General features: G+C 43.3%; 1 protein-coding gene across 2 annotated transcripts in view; it reads right to left on the bottom strand.

Annotated features, from left to right (window-relative positions):
• Window positions 1-16,329, bottom strand: part of LOC126259988 (nephrin-like) — a 666,808-nt gene that overhangs the window by 129,347 nt on the left and 521,132 nt on the right. For both annotated transcript variants that reach the window (XM_049957120.1, XM_049957121.1), the window contains exon 5: window positions 3,602-3,805. In XM_049957120.1, the coding sequence (XP_049813077.1) occupies window positions 3,602-3,805 (204 nt within the window). The remainder of the gene's footprint in view (window positions 1-3,601; window positions 3,806-16,329) is intronic.

A 16,329-nucleotide genomic window follows, 5' to 3' on the forward strand; every position in this document is an offset into this window, starting at 1 on the left:
CAGTCGATTGCAGACAGGAGTCTAGTGAACACGGCAACTTGTGTCAAGTTAACCGATTTCGATCGACTAATCTGTACAAGGCGCATCGGTGCTAACCTGTCGGAGACTACGCAATAATTCAGGATTGCGTGGCCAAAACTGTGTACACCGATCTTAGATATCACACGCTTAAACTAACACACAGGATGATAGCAAGAGTTACACTTCGCCTCCAGAGGGTCAGACGATGCGATTCACGGTACACCGATATGGACGTCTGGTGTCAGGAAGCTGTTTCTTTCCCTGTTGTATATGATATCAGTAGATTTTTCCAGTCGAAGAATCTGTAATACAATTTGGCCGTTATGCACCTGATTTCTCTCTTGTGCCATTCCTGTGGCATAATTCTATTTCAGAAATATTCCTTAAATTAAGCGATGTTCTGTTTCTCAGTTCACAGTACTGATAAAGCACATCTTTTAGTGTGTCATATTTTCCCAAACAAGCAGTGTTTTCTTTCTGTCGAACATAATATTGGTATATATGAGTCTTCAGCCATTTCAGTGAACTCGAGATAATTTGGAGTGAAAGAAGCGAAAAATAAATGCATTTGTTCACATTCTGTTTTGTAAACATTGTTCGTTTTATGTGTAATGTGTAAATTAATTTCGTGTTGCACTCTCTACTTTCACTTTTATTTTTGAAATTTTTATTTTTATTCAGCCATTTGAACATTGTATCGATATTAACTGTTAAATGGTTTTCATGACGAACTGACTTCACGGGGCCATTATACGTGACAATGCTATCGCAAAGGGTAGTTGCGTGACCAAAACTGTGTACACCGATCTTAGATATCACACGCTTAAACTAACACACAGGATGATAGCAAGAGTTACACTTCGCCTCCAGAGGGTCAGACGATGCGATTCACGGTACACCGATATGGACTTCTGGTGTCAGGAAGCTGTTTCTACCGGGACATAAATATACCGATAAGGCTTCAGTAACCGACGACCGACTCGTTTCACAGTGACTTCCGATGAATTTTGTCCGCTTTGTGTATTTAAAATATGGTTAACTATAAACAAATTAAACATTAAATTGACATATAATGACAAAATAAAGACATAATAGGTACACCAAGTAACTGCGTGTTACGAGAAAGGACGACTTAGTGGGATAATTTCCAAAGTTTAATATTTTGACGTAGAAAAATAGAGAGCGTGGATTGCGTGTTATAGCAGATATAACATACAGTAGACATGGGGAGACAAAAGGATCAACACGGGACTGGAAGAGTTATTCGATTAAACCAAACCAGCGGATCTTTCTGGCCTCAACTGTACAGTATTGGTGCCAGCCATCAGCATGTGACATGTAGCGCATTTCCAGAGAGTGGCAGCCGACCCTTTGGACAGTGAGCAAGTTCTTTCAAAGTAGTTCCACACATCGTCAATAAAAACCCATTACCTTCTCGGATACGGAAATAATTTTGTCCCATAAGTCTGATCTCTGTAATCATTTCGATTCTTACCCACCACATGAGCGAGTTTCCCTCAAAGTGCAAGCAAAACGCCCCGCTTCGAAATGAGCTTCGATGACCATCGAAGACGTTTGGAGACGCCCCAGACAACGGAGGGATACCGACCCAACTGCCGCCCGCCATACTGAATGGCGGTCTGGCGAGTCTTTTTATTTCATAGCAGGACCCGTGTGATGGACACAGACGCTACGTGTTGCCTGCACCAGTACATCGACAAAAGTGAAGCTGAATGACCAAGCTACCTAGAAACTCAGTCCTATCAAAAAAGAAGCGGACTGTCAGAGTAGATACTACACTTCAAGGCAAAAAAAGAAAAAAGAAAAGACGCACCACGAAGGATTTATCCGAATGGAACTGGAATCGGCAAATGCGACGTACGAGTACGAACAAAAAATTATTAGAATTCCAGAAAAATTGGAAGATTTACTCAGAGGTAAGAGATTCACCAATTCAGCCAAGTCTACAATTTGGAGAAGACTTTTGCCGCGCGGGATTAGCCGAGCGGTCTCAGGCGCTGCAGTCATGGACTGTGCGGCTGGTCCCGGCGGAGGTTCGAGTCCCCCCTCGGGCATGGGTGTGTGTGTTTGTCCTTAGAATAATTTAGGTTAAGTAGTATGTAAAGTTAGGGACTAATGACCTTAGCAGTTAAGTCCCATAAGATTTCGCACACATTTGAGCATCTAAAGCGCAATGGTCCACCTCTGACCTTATGCATGCAGATATTCGGCTTGACATTGATTGATAGAGTTGTTGGATGTCCTTCTGACGCATATTGGGCCAAATTCAGTCCAATTGGAGCATTACTTCGTGATAATCCCGAGCTTGTGGGAGAACACGGTCCATAATGCTCCAGACATTCTCAGATGGGGAGAGATCTCAAGAACTTGCTGGCCAAGGTAGGGTTTGGTAAGCACGAAGACAAACAGTAGACATTCTCGCCGTGTGCGAGCGGTCATTAACCTGCTGACATGTAAGTAGAGGATGGCTTGCTATACAGGGCAAGATATGGCGAGTGACAGTCGTTTTGGCGTCCCTCCGCTATCTGGGATGTCTCCAAATGCCACTTCGATGTTTATTGGAGCTCATTTCGAAGCGGGACTCTCCACTCCAGTCAAAGGGATATCCGGCCGAAGACATTTCTGGCGACGCCCCAGAAGTGGTCAGGTGCCAACCTGGCTGTCGCCTGTCATATGGTGTTAAAAGCGGGAGTCATGAACTGGGATAACATTTCCTTTCATAGCAGAACCCCTCTGGTTGACATCGGCGGCAGCCGTACAGCACAGCGGTACGTTTTATTGCCCGTCATGGAAAGCCAACCTACATTCCACCAAGGCAATGGCCGCCCATACAAGGCGAGAGTTTCTACTTCCAACCCACCTGGATTTTGACAATCTTATGCGCCAGTTGGACAGAATCTGGCACGATACCCTCAGGAGCCAATCAGACAACACTGTCAATCAGTGCTAAGCCGAATAATAGCTTGCGAAAGGGCGAGTGGTGAACAAATGCGCTATTGGTTTGCTCAGGTTGTGAATATCTTTCTCTTGCATAAATAGTTCGTTTTTTTTCTGAAACTGTGATCATTTATTTGCCTGTACAGGTACATCACATCTAACGATTTCCTTCCCATTCAGATAATCTCTTCGTGATGCGTCGGTTTTTTTTTTCTGGATCTTCCGTTGTCACCCTAAAAGGCCATTGCTGCCAAAATTTTGCCTGCCTTATCAGCGAGTTCTGAGGGAACTCTTTACGTCTAATAGCTTGACATTACCGGAGTGTTCCTAACCGCCAACTACCTCCTAGAAATGTCTCCCTGCGCTCCTGGCGTCCTTCTCCAAACCGAGGAGCTGCTCTGATAGTCAAAGAAAACTGGTGGCCACCAATAACCGCTGTTTGAAAGGCGATGACCTAAATTTAACATAGTCCAAATTTACTCCTTTACAGTGGTTATAACGTTAAGTGATATCCGCTTTTTCGTGTCGAGGACACTCAGAAAATCGTGAGGGAGGGTGTTTTTATTTTAATGAACTGCTTAGTTTCCTAATAAAATGAACTTGTGGGGACGAAGGTACTCACGGTTGAGGTCCAGGGTGACGGCTCCAGACAGGGGCGCGGCCAGCGGGCTGGAGGCTGCCTGGCACGTGAGCACGGCGTGCAGCTGGTGGCGCGCCAGTTTCCGCAGGTGCAGCGTGTTGCGCACGCGCCGGCCTGGCAACGCCTCCCATTGGTCGTCCAGCAGCGCGTTGTCCTGCCACCACGTCACCCGCGGCGGAGGGCGACCTGCGAGCGCGGAAATACGTCTGGGAAACTGCGACATCAGACATCTAGTAGTGCTGTAGTCCGATTAAAATTACTTGGCATCTGACGTCAGTGATCACCCACAAACCATGGAACAGTGCGGTTACCCACATGTCCAAGCTGGCGCAGTTGCACTGTGCGGCCAAATGCACATTTTCTTATTCGTATATCACTGACCACTGTACGGCTGCCTTCCCCCCCCCCCCCCCATCCAAGAAACGGCGTGATGAGCTGTGAGATGACCCACTCCTTTCTCGACAATATACAGGGTGTCCAAAACGACTACACCGTATCAGTCTGGCTGTATCGCCACTTTGCGTAAGTTGTCTATGCAAAGACACCGATGATCACCGCCTTATATCCACTACGAAACGCAACGTCTGGTTCTTCACACAATGTGTATTGCCCTGATACCTCGGCACCCCATAAGCAGTAGTCCACTCCGATCTCCTACTTTCCCCACACACGTCTCATTTCCCCCAGCTAAACACTATGCTATCACGTGGTTCATAGACCAGGCTATCGCCTATCTTTTCCGTGATCACCCACAAACCATGGAACAGTGCGGTTACCCACATGTGCAAGATGGCGCAGTTGCACTGTGCGGCCAAATGCACATTTTCTTATTCATATATCACTGACCACTGTACGGCTGCCCCCCCCCCCCCGTCCAGGAAACGGCGTGATGAGCTGTGAGGTGACCCACTCCCTTCTCGACAATATACAGGGTGTCCAAAACAAGTGTCGAATACAAACAAGAAAAATAAGTACAATAAACATGGGTCGGGAAATGCATAGTTTCTAATTCCTGTAAGAATGGGTACAGAAATGCACACTATATGCGATAAAGGAGGTGTTCAACATGGCGTCCATTCATGATAATGGATCCATCTGCTCTCCAGCGAAAGGAATGACGCACTCTTTGAAGTATACCTAGTTGCTGTTATACCCGTACCTGCTGACATGTATTGGGGACACAGCCCTGTAGTGTCCAAAGTGTCCACACATTGCTAATTGGTGTGGCGCAGACCAGTTCCTTCAAATGTCCCCATAACCAGAAGTCTACAGGATTGGCGTCTGGTGAAGGAGCATATATGCGCCCCCTTCCCCCCCCCCCCCCCCCCTCGCTTCGCGACCAATCCAAGGGTCATGGGTCACGAAATGTCTGTGTCAGATTTTCGGGCACATTGTGATGAGAGTGTGCTGGTGCCACATCACGCGTAAACCACATTTATATTTTTTGCTGCAATAGCACACCCTCCAGCAAGGGTGGCTATACATTAAAGAGGAAGCCCAGATAATGCACCCCAGTTAACCTTTGTGGTAACATTTATGGCCCGTTAATGTGTCACCAAGTACGCCTGCCCGGACATTTATTGAGAATTGATGTTGATGCCCTGCTTCTTGAATTGCTTGGGGCTTACATCTGCTTATACATACTCCTTATGGAAATTCGTAATTCCATCTCTTGAGAACCCTGCCTCATCAAAATATAAAATCTTGGATGTGAACATGGGTTCTGTGGCTTACTTCTGCAACAGCCACTGACACAACTGGAGTCTGCCATGTCGATCCTGAGGCCTTAGGGCCTGAACATGCTGTAGATGATATGGGTACAGAAACTTTTCATGCAGTAACCCCCTAGATAAGATAGTGAGACACGCCTTCCGCTGCTACTAATCGTCGCAAATGCGTCCCAGGGGTTTTCTTCCACAGAACATAGCAGATTCCTCCTACATGTCAGGCATGCAGACGGTGTGGGACCTTCCACTGTCAGTCTTCTGAGGTGCAAGAGTACAAGCGCGAACTGGGGACATTATCATTCTATGATGAACAGCGAGAATTTCGCTTGTGTTCGTAGCTCTCAGATCCACGCTCACATCGCCATAGACGACGTGGTGAAAGATAATGGGAAGCAGCGATTCTCGAGAGACGTGTCCCCAAGTCCTAATATCTTGATGCGGGGAGCTGGTTGAGGAGATGACAGCAGGACGTATTTCGTAACTGTTGATGGGAGGCAGAACGCTCAGCAACTTTTACAAGGATTTTAAACATTGATGTCTCACTCTTCGTGACCAGGCTGCAAAACAATCACAACAGAAGTGTTTTGAGGAATGTATGGATTCTTGATCCCTTTCATTCGTCAGCCATGCAACATGTTTGGCGTGCAGTTGGTAGATGTATACTTTCACATCAGCCAGCAATCTTCATATACCGACGATACATATTAGGGAGGTTATGACATTCTCAAATTGACATTTGAAGGCCATTTGTGCTCTCCGACAATGAACACAAAAGTATATTCTTGCTCGTGTGTGTCACACTTCATGCTGATGTTGATAATGGTCATCAGTTCCGAAGGAAATGAGAGTTCAATAATTTTGTATTTCTCTTGGGTAAAATTTTTCAGAGGTAAAATAGTCCCCCATTCGGATCTCCGGGCGGGGACTACTTAGGAGGACGTCGTTATCAGGAGAAAGAAAACTGGCGTTCTACGGATCGGAGCGTGGAATGTCAGATCCCTTAATCGGGAAGGTAGGTTAGAAAATTTAAAAAGGGAAATGGATAGGTTGAAGTTAGATATAGTGGGAATTAGTGAAGTTCGGTGGCAGGAGAAACAAGACTTTTGGTCAGGCGAATACAGGTTTATAAATACAAAGTCAAACAGGGGTAATGCAGGAGTAGGTTTAAAAATGAATAAAAAAATAAGAATGCGGGTAAGCTACTACAAACAGCATAGTGAACGCATTATTGTGGCCAAGATAGACACGAAGCCCACGCCTACTACAGTAGTAAAAGTTTATATGCCAACTAGCTCTGCAGATGACGAAGAAATTGAAGAAATGTATGATGAAATAAAAGAAGGTTATATACATGGAAAAAACCTGGAGATACTGGCAGATTTCAGATAGATTATATAATGGTAAAACAGAGATTTAGGAACCAGGTTTTAAATTGTAAAACATTTCCAGGGGCTGATGTGGACTCTGACCACAATCTGTTGGTTATGAACTGTAGATTTAAACTGAAGAAACTGCAAAAAGGTGGGAATTTAAGGAGATGGGACCTGGATAAACTGAAAGAACCAGAGGTTGTAGAGTGTTTCAGGGAGAGCGTAAGGGAACAAATGACAGGAATGGGGAAAGAAATACAATAGAAGAAGAATGGTTAGCTTTGAGGGATGAAGTAGTGAAGGCAGCCAAGGATCAAGTAGGTAAAAAGAAGAGGGCCAGTAGAAATCCTTGGGTAACAGAAGAAATATTAAATTTTATTGATGAAAGGAGAAAATATAAAAATGCGGTAAATGAAGCAGGCAAAAAGGAATACAAACGTCTCGAACACGAGATCTACAGGAAGTGCCAAATGGCTAAGCAGGGATGGCTAGAGGATAAATGTAAGGATGTAGAGGCTTATCTCACTAGGGGTAAGATAGATACTGCCTACAGGAAAATTAAAGAGACCTTTGGAGAAAAGAGAACCACTTGTATGAATATCAAGAGCTCAGATGGAAATCCAGTTCTAAGCAAAGAAGTTAAAGCAGAAAGGTGGAAGGAGTATATAGAGGGTCTATACAAGGGCGACGTACTTGATGACAGTATTATGGAAATGGAAGAGAATGTAGATGAAGACGAAATGGGAGAGTTTGACAGAGCACTGAAACACCTGAGTCCAAACAAGGCCCCAGGAATAGACAACATTCCATTAGAACTACTGACGGCCTTGGGAGCCAGTCCTGACAAAACTCTACCATCTGATGAGCAAGATGTATGAGACAGGCGAAATACCCTCAGACTTCAAGAAGAATATAATAATTCCAATTCCAAAGAAAGCAGGTTGGTTCAAATGGCTCTGAGCACTATGGGACTTAACATCTGTGGTCATCAGTCCCCTAGAACTTAAAACTACTTAAACCTAACTAACCTAAGGACATCACACACATCCATGCCCGAGGCAGGATTCGAACCTGCGACCGTAGCAGTCGCGCGGTTCCGGACTGCACGCCTAGAACCGCTAGACCACCGCGGCCAAAGAAAGCAGGTGTTGACATATATGAAATTTACCGAACTATCAGTTTAATAAGTCACGGCTGCAAAATAAAACACGAATTCTTTACAGACGAATGGAAAAACTGATAGAAGCCGACCTCGGGGAAGATCAGTTTGGATTCCGTAGAAATATTGGAACACGTGAGGCAATACTGACCCTACGGCTTATCTTAGAAGCTAGATTAAGGAAAGGCAAACCTACGTTTATAGCATTTGTAGACTTAGAGAAAGCTTTTGACAATGTTGACTGGAATACTCTCTTTCAAATTCTGAAGGTGGCAGGGGTAAAATATAGGGAGCGAAAGGCTATTTACAATTTGTATAGAAACCAAATGGCAGTTAGAAGAGTTGAGGGGCATGAAAGGGAAGCAGTGGTTGGGAAGGGAGTGAGACAGGGTTGTAGCCTCTCCCCGATGTTATTCAAACTGTATATTGAGCAAGCAGTGAAGGAAACAAAAGAAATATTCGGAGTAGGTATTAAAATCCAGGGAGAAGAAATAAAAACTTTGAGGTTCGCCGATGACATTATAATTCTGTCAGAGACAGCAAAGGACTCGGAAGAGCAGTTGAACGGAATGGATAGTGTCTTGAAAGGAGGATATAACATGAAAATCAACAGAAGCAACACGAGGATAATGGAATGTAGTCGAATTAAGTCGGGTGATGTTGAGGGTATTAGATTAGGAAATGAGACCCTTAAAGTAGTAAAGGAGTTTTGCTATTTGGGAAGCAAAATAACTGATGATGGATGAAGTAGAGAGGATATAAAATGTAGACTGGCAATGGCAAGGAACGCGTTTCTGAAGAAGAGAAATTTGTTAACATCGAGTATAGATTTAAGTGTCAGGAAGTCGTTTCTGAAAGTATTTGTATGGAGTGTAGCCATGTATGGAAGTGAAACATGGACGACAAATACGAGTACTTTATACAAGAAGAGAGTAGAAGCTTTCGAAATGTGGTGCTACAGAAAAATGCTGAAGATTAGGTGGGTAAATCATATAACTAATGAGGAGGTGTTGAATAGGATTGGGGAGAAGAGAAGCTTGTGGCACAACTTGAAGGAGGGATCGGTTGGGAGGACATGTTCTGAGGCATCAAGGGATCACCAATTTAGTATTGGAGGGCAGCGTGGAGGGCAAAAATCGTAGAGGGAGACCAAGAGATGAATACACCAAGCAGATTCAGAAGGATGTAGGTTGCAGTAGGTACTGGGAGATGAAGAAGCTTGCACAGGATAGAGTAGCATGGAGAGCTGCATCAAACCAGTCTCAGGACTGAAGACCACAACAAAAACAAATGTAATGACATTTCCACAAAGATTGATTTATACCATACTGTTGCTTCATGGTGTAACACTTCCAATTTTCGTCATTTTTGGGCAAATAAATTTAGTTTTATAGCTTAGTAAATTTGTTCACTGGACTGGATCCTCTTAAATGAATCGTGCATGGTCGACTAATACCTCCACTCCCCCATTCTCCCCTCCACAATTCACTCACTAGTAGGACGCTATTACTGACTCACGTCATCAACAATGACATTCTATCCAGTAACGTTTAATAGTGGGTGCCCTAACTCTTCCTAATTATACCGTTCACCTCTTTTCATCGTAGATCGGCATCGTGACTCGCTGAAGTGATGACACGATAGTCAAATATCTTATTGCTTATTTGAGACAAGAGTGCTTCTTGCACGTTAAACTTCGACGTATACATTCCGCATATTGGATTGTGTAGTGCTCTCCCTTTAGTGCCCTCTCTATAATTTACTTCAACAAATGTCAACACCCACACACACCACTGGACGCTGAAATCGAGACAATTATTGTGCAGAAGGTGTGCATTTTATTGGAAGCTGTTAGTAACTGTCGCTTCCCCTGGTATCATTTGCAATACGAATTTTGTGACAAGTAACCATTACATTCAGAAAAAACGTATGCGTGCCACAGGCGTGGCACGTGCTATCAAGTACATGTGGAAGGACGGGATCTACCAGGAAAACGCAATATTGTCGTCCAAACATCCTATCATCTGCAAGTGACAACATCTCATAGTACTGCTTCAGCTATGAAGAGGGAACCAAGCCATTATCCAGTATGATAGTCCGATAGACATCCGATTTTTCTCGCAATTTTTGGAAAACTTTCGAATCGTTCTTGTAGTAAAGTTGCAAGCATATTTCTAGACACCGGCCTTACTGATACGGACACATAACTCAGTATAACAAGTATAATATCATTACCACGTTCTCTAATATAATGTGTTGGTCAATTATCATATTCAGTTGGTCAACAGGTACCTGAAAGAAAAGTAGTCAGGATCAAAAGGGCTGATTTATTCAACGCAACCGCCAATTACGTGTCTGACAATTACTAAATCTCATTACACGATTAAACAGAATTTTGGTTCAGTAATTATTTTTGGGCTAATCATTGCAATCTAACTAACTCATTGATTAATGCAGGTGATAATTTCGAATACACAATAGCCATAATAGAATTATTCTAAGGTTTTGCAAGTAACTCACATATTTTTTATTCTTGAATCTGTTCTGGGAATAAAACTTTGCTTTCCCCACTACTAAATTTAATTTTTCTTCATATACTGACAACACTGTGAACGATCTGGCAACGCTGTCCTGTTCTGCTTGTATAGACCGCTGTGTTCATCCCTTCCAGTTGCTGAGTCCGAGTTTCAGCTCCGCACATCCATCACGTGACTTTTGAGAGCACCAAATTTTTCACTGGCACAACTCATTTTCGGAAGGCCGAGAACTCGTTGAAGAAGACCATCGCTCAAGAAGACCTTCAGTTTCAAAAACAGACGATAACCTCGCACTTGTGCTTGCTCTTGTGAGATCAGACCGACGTTGAATAACAAGGATGATGGGTGACCTGTTAAACACTTTCACCATACATCAAATACTGACCAAAGTTTTGCACATGCGAAAGGTTTCTGCCAGAACAGTGCCGAAAAACTTCACTATTGAGCAGAAGAACAGTCGAAAAGATGTATGCGTCGATCTTCTTGAGAGGATTGCCAATGACCATCAGAGGATCAGTTGTGTAATACAGGTGATGAATCCTGGATTTCTGAATTCGATTCCGAGGCAAAGTGAGGAGTGGAACACTGAGACATATCTTCGACCGTAAAAAGTTCGAATGAGCAAATCACAAATCAAAACAATACCGATTTGCTTTTTTGACAGTAGGGGTATTGTTCCTCCAGGACAAACTGTCAACCAAGCGTATTACGAAGATGTCCTTGAAAGACTCATGAAAAGAGTGAATCGTGTGAGATCGGACGTTGCAGACAAGTGAATGCTGCATCATGACCACGCCCCAAGTCATACGATCATTTCCAACCCAGAATTTTTTAGCTCGAAAGGCATTTCTGTTATTGCACAGCCCCCTGTTCACCTGACCTGAGTCCTTGTGACCTTCTTTTCCAGAAATTGAAAATGTGTTAAAAACATCACTTTCGACTCTAGTTGAAGCCTTTCAGCGCTGCTTCCAAGACTAGAAACAACGGCCCCGCTTGTGTATAACTGCTGAAGGTAACTACTTTGAAGGGGACAATACGTTGCCTGAAAAAAAAACTTTGGCAGATAAAAAAATCAGTCTCATCATTCTTCTCACACACCCTGTGTGTACTACCTCTACAAATAACTGTTTAGTTCGTGATGCGTAACTCCAGCTTCGGTCAACTGAAATCGACATGCCCTTTCCCTAGCAGGTGAGCGATGCGACTTCTCGCGCTGTTCTCCCGGGCAGCCCAACTGCCATCCAAAACTTTAAATCTCGAAGCCGTTTGGCAGAGATGTGTAGCGTAAACTGAGTGCTTTGCTTAACGAACGTTCGCAAAAATCAGAGATGAGGATCTGAATAAAGGAACGTAGAAAGGGAGATTTAAGAATGAATCATTCTGTTTGAACCTCAGTGTGTGCTGTTTTGATCTTCCTAGTAGATTTGTGTGCCGGAAGGGACTCGAACCCGGAACCTTGTTTTTCACAGGCAATGCTCGTACTGACAGAGCCATCCAGTCACGACTGGCGATTCGCCCTCACAGCTTCATTTTCACCAGTAGCTCTCCTACCTTACAATCTTCACAGTTTGAACCTTGCGACACTAACACTCTTGGAAGAAACGATAATGCGAAGAAATGAGTTAGCCACAACGAAGATCCTTTCCGGTGTCAATTATTCTAGAAACAATCCATCAGGTTATGGCTGATCATAATGCAGCATTCTAGCAAAAATACACTAAGCTGTCTTGAAAACATAATGGCTCATTCTGGAAACAGTACCCTGGTAGTGTCCAAGTCATTTCTGTACCGTCTCATTTGGGAATGCCAGTACCACAAGCGTGCAGGAGAACTTCTGGAAAGTTTGGAACCTAGGAGAGTGCTATTAGCGGGAGTAAGGCTGTGGAGGCAAGTCGTGAGACTACATGGAGAACTCAGCCGCTAAGGTCATTGGCCACAAAAGCAAGATTCTGAGCTCGAATCTCGGTTTGGCATAAAGTTTCAATCTGGCAGGAAGTTTCGAGGAGGACTCTAGCTAAATATCCGGCCCTTCGACAAGGAAGTTATCAGAGACGGAGCACGTACTCAGATTTGGGAAGGACGGGGTAAGAAATGGAACTGGTCTTTTAAAAGGAACAACTGCGGCAGTTGTCTTAATCGCTTTCTAAAAACCATGGAAAACTTAATCTCACTGGTCACTCGTAGGTCTGAACTGAAGTCATGCCAAATATGAATTCAGTTTCTTCAAAGCTGCACCACTTCTTGTGCTGTCAAGAGATACGATTAGACTTCCTGGAGTGACACAGTTGCATCTAGTGCAGAAATGAAAATAACTGAGTGTGCACTTTAAATTCATAACGGTTACAGAAATGGTAGAGACCTCCTACAAACTAATAACTTCCCGGCAGAAATAAGTTAGCTTGGAATCACCAAGACACTGTAAGATGCAGTAAGACTGTTAATATATTTCAGAAACCGTTTCCCATTAGTTAATGTATGAAGTACGAACATGTAATCACTATACTTTTATTACCGAATTTTAGTTTAAAAAATTGCATGGAGAGATTTTATTGCTAATATACTGACTTTTTGTGTTAACAAGACCGTCCATAGTTGCTGTGCAATTGCCTCCATTTGATACTAACGTCATCTGTTGGTTGAAACAAAACTTATTGCATGTAGGAATTGTAAAGGCCAAAATTGGTTGTAATCGCCGAGACTTTGCAAAACGCAGGACTGATTAAGTATTTCACAAACCATTTCTTACATAACTTGCATTTAGAAACGATGATGTAACAGTTTTTTATTTTCTGCTTTCAATATTTCCCTTTTGCGTGTCTATAAGGAATGCGATAAATTTTGTTATTGACGATGGGATCTGTGCAGAGGTGTAATAATGGAAGCTACGGAGATAAACTGTAGTGTCAAAAATGGCTGCTGTACGAAAATAATCCTAATTTATAATAACCTTACGTTTTTATACAATATAGAACAGTACCAAACGACTGAACACATAATAACACGACAGATAAATTATTCACTTCACGGCGCTTGCCAAGATGAGGTGGCACGCATGCCTCAGCGATACAAAAAGTAGTATCGTTCGTACAATCACAGCAGAGGGGTATCCATGGATAGGCCAGACTAACTTGCAGAAAACGGTGGACAGCATAGCGAACATGTTTTGTGCCAGTCACGCGGAAATTAATAATCCGATTTTATTTTGATTGATGCCTTTTATGCGATTTTTGGCTTCAGGACAACTAGAAACCGATTTTTCTCATCTGATGTGATATGTGCTGGATGGGGTTACGTAACTAACAGCATCACACCTGTACACTCATGCACACTGAGTAGTACACATTGTTTAACGTCAGACCTAAACCTTAGGCACTGTTGTATGATTCATTTGTCACTTGTCGTCGACCACTATTAAATTATGATGCATCCAGTGACATCTATTGCTACATTTTGTAACTATTTATTTTTCTTCTGACATACATTTTCCCCCTTCTCCAATAATATTCCGTTCCAATTTCTCGACATTCTGCCCAGAGGTGGTATTTGTACAGTAGTTTAGAAGTTTAACTTTAATTATAATCTGCCTGTCTATTAAACACGTGAAATGCCCTCAGATTCTGTAATTATTCCAGAGAAAGGTGGTGCTGTCAGGGGTGAATAGCATGGAGTTTTTGCAAAATATGTATATTGTTTATTTACGGAAGAATGGAGAAAGCAGTTAAAGTTGACCTTGGGGAAGATAAGTTTTGGTTCCGGATAAATGTACGAACACAGGAGGCGATAGGCCTACTGACTATACGACTTCCTCTAGAAAATAGGTTAAAGAAAGTAAACCCTCGTTTACAGAATTTTTAGGTTCAGAGAAAATTTTTGACATCGCCAGAATGCACTCTTTGAAATTATGAAAGTGTCAAGAATAAAATACGGGAAACGCAAGATCATTTGAACAAAAACTTTGCGTTTAGCTGAACTGAATGAAGAGAGTCTTGAGAAAGAGGATGTAAAATGGTTCAAATGGCTTTGAGCACTATGGGACTTAACATCTATGGTCATCAGTCCCCTAGAACTTAGAACTACTTAAACCTAACTAACCTAAGGACAGCACACAACACCCAGTCATCACGAGGCAGAGAAAATCCCTAACCCCGCCGGGAATCGAACCCGGGAACCCGGGCGTGGGAAGCGAGAACGCTACCGCCCGACCACGAGCTGCGGACAAAGAGGATGTAAGATGGAAGTAAACACAAGTAATGCTAGGATGGTAGGATGCAGCCGAATTAAATCAGACGATGCTGAGGGAATTAGACTAGAGAATGAGACACTAAAAATAGTAGATAAGTTTTGATATTTGGGAAGTAAAGTAACTGATGATGGTTGAGTAGAGAAGTATAAAATGGAGAATAGCTATAAGCAGAAAAGTATATCTGAGAAAGAAGAATTTGTTAACATCTAATATGAACTCAAGTGTAAGCATACCTTTGCCGAATGTATTTGTCTGCTATATAGGGTTGTGGGGAAGCGAAACGTGAACGATAAGCAGTCTGACAAGAATATAATGGAAGGTTTTGAAATGTGGTGCTGCAGAGAAATTATGACAATTAGGTGGGTAGATCGAGTAACTAATGAAGTGATACTGAACCGAACTGAGGGAAACAGCAGCCGGCCGAGGTGGCCAAGCGGTTCTAGGAGCTACAGTCTCGAACCGCGTGACTGCTACGGTCGCAGGTTCGAATCCTGCCTCGGGGATGGATGTGTGTGGTGTCCTTAGGTTAGTTAGGTTTAAGTAGCTCTAAGTTCTAGGGGACTGATGACCTCAGAAGTTAAGTCCCATAGTGCTCAGAGCCATTTGAACCATTTTTTGAAACAGCAAATTATGGCACAACTTGACTAAAATAAGGGATCAGTTGATAAGACACTTCTTAATGTATGAAGGAATCGTTAGTTTGGGCCGGCCGGTGTGGCCGTGCGGTTCTAGGCGCTTCAGTCTGGAACCGTGTGGCCGCTACGGTCGCAAGTTCGAATCCTGCCTCGGGCATGGATGTGTGTGATGTCCTTAGGTTAGTAAGGTTTAAGTAGTTCTAAGTTCTAGGGGACTAATGACCACAGATGTTAAGTCCCATAGTGCTCAGAGCCATTCATTCGTTAGTTTGGTGATGACGGAAAATGTGGGGGTTTAAAGCTGTAGAGTGTGATCAAGGGCTGAATACAGTAAACAGGTTCAAACGCATGCAAGTTGAGGTAATTATTGAAAGATTCACTGGATACACTAGAGTGTAGAACTGCATCAGACCTGCCTTTGGACTGAAGACCACCAAACACCATAATCATTCCGCATTACGGTTATTTGTATTTTTGGTACTAATCACAATCTACATATACATCTACATCTACATTTATACTCCGCAACCCACCCAACGGTGTGCAGTGGAGGGCACTTTACGTGCCACTGTCATTACCTCATTTTCCTGTTCCAGTCGGGTATGGTTCGCGGGAAGAACGACTTTCTGAGAGCCTCCGTGCGCGCTCTAATCTCTCTAATTTTACATTCGTGATCTCCTCGGGAGGTATAAGTAGGTGGAAGCAATATATTCGATACCTCATCCAGAAACGCACCCTCTCGAAACGTGGACAGCAAGCTACACCGCGATGCAGAGCGCCTCTCTTGCAGAGTCTGCCACTTGAGTGTATTAAACATCTCCGTAACGCTATCACGGTTACCAAATAACCCTGTGACGAAACGCGCCGCTCTTCTTTGGATCTTCTCTATCTCCTCCGTCAACCCGATCTGGTACGGATCCCACACTGATGAGCAATACTCAAGTATAGGTCCAACGAGTGTTTTGTAATCCACCTCCTTTGTTGATGGACTACATTTTCTAAGCACTCTCCCAATGAATCTCAACCTGGTACCCGCCTT

The sequence above is a fragment of the Schistocerca nitens genome, chromosome 5, assembly GCF_023898315.1.
Source record: "Schistocerca nitens isolate TAMUIC-IGC-003100 chromosome 5, iqSchNite1.1, whole genome shotgun sequence".
Lineage (NCBI taxonomy): Eukaryota > Metazoa > Arthropoda > Insecta > Orthoptera > Acrididae > Schistocerca > Schistocerca nitens.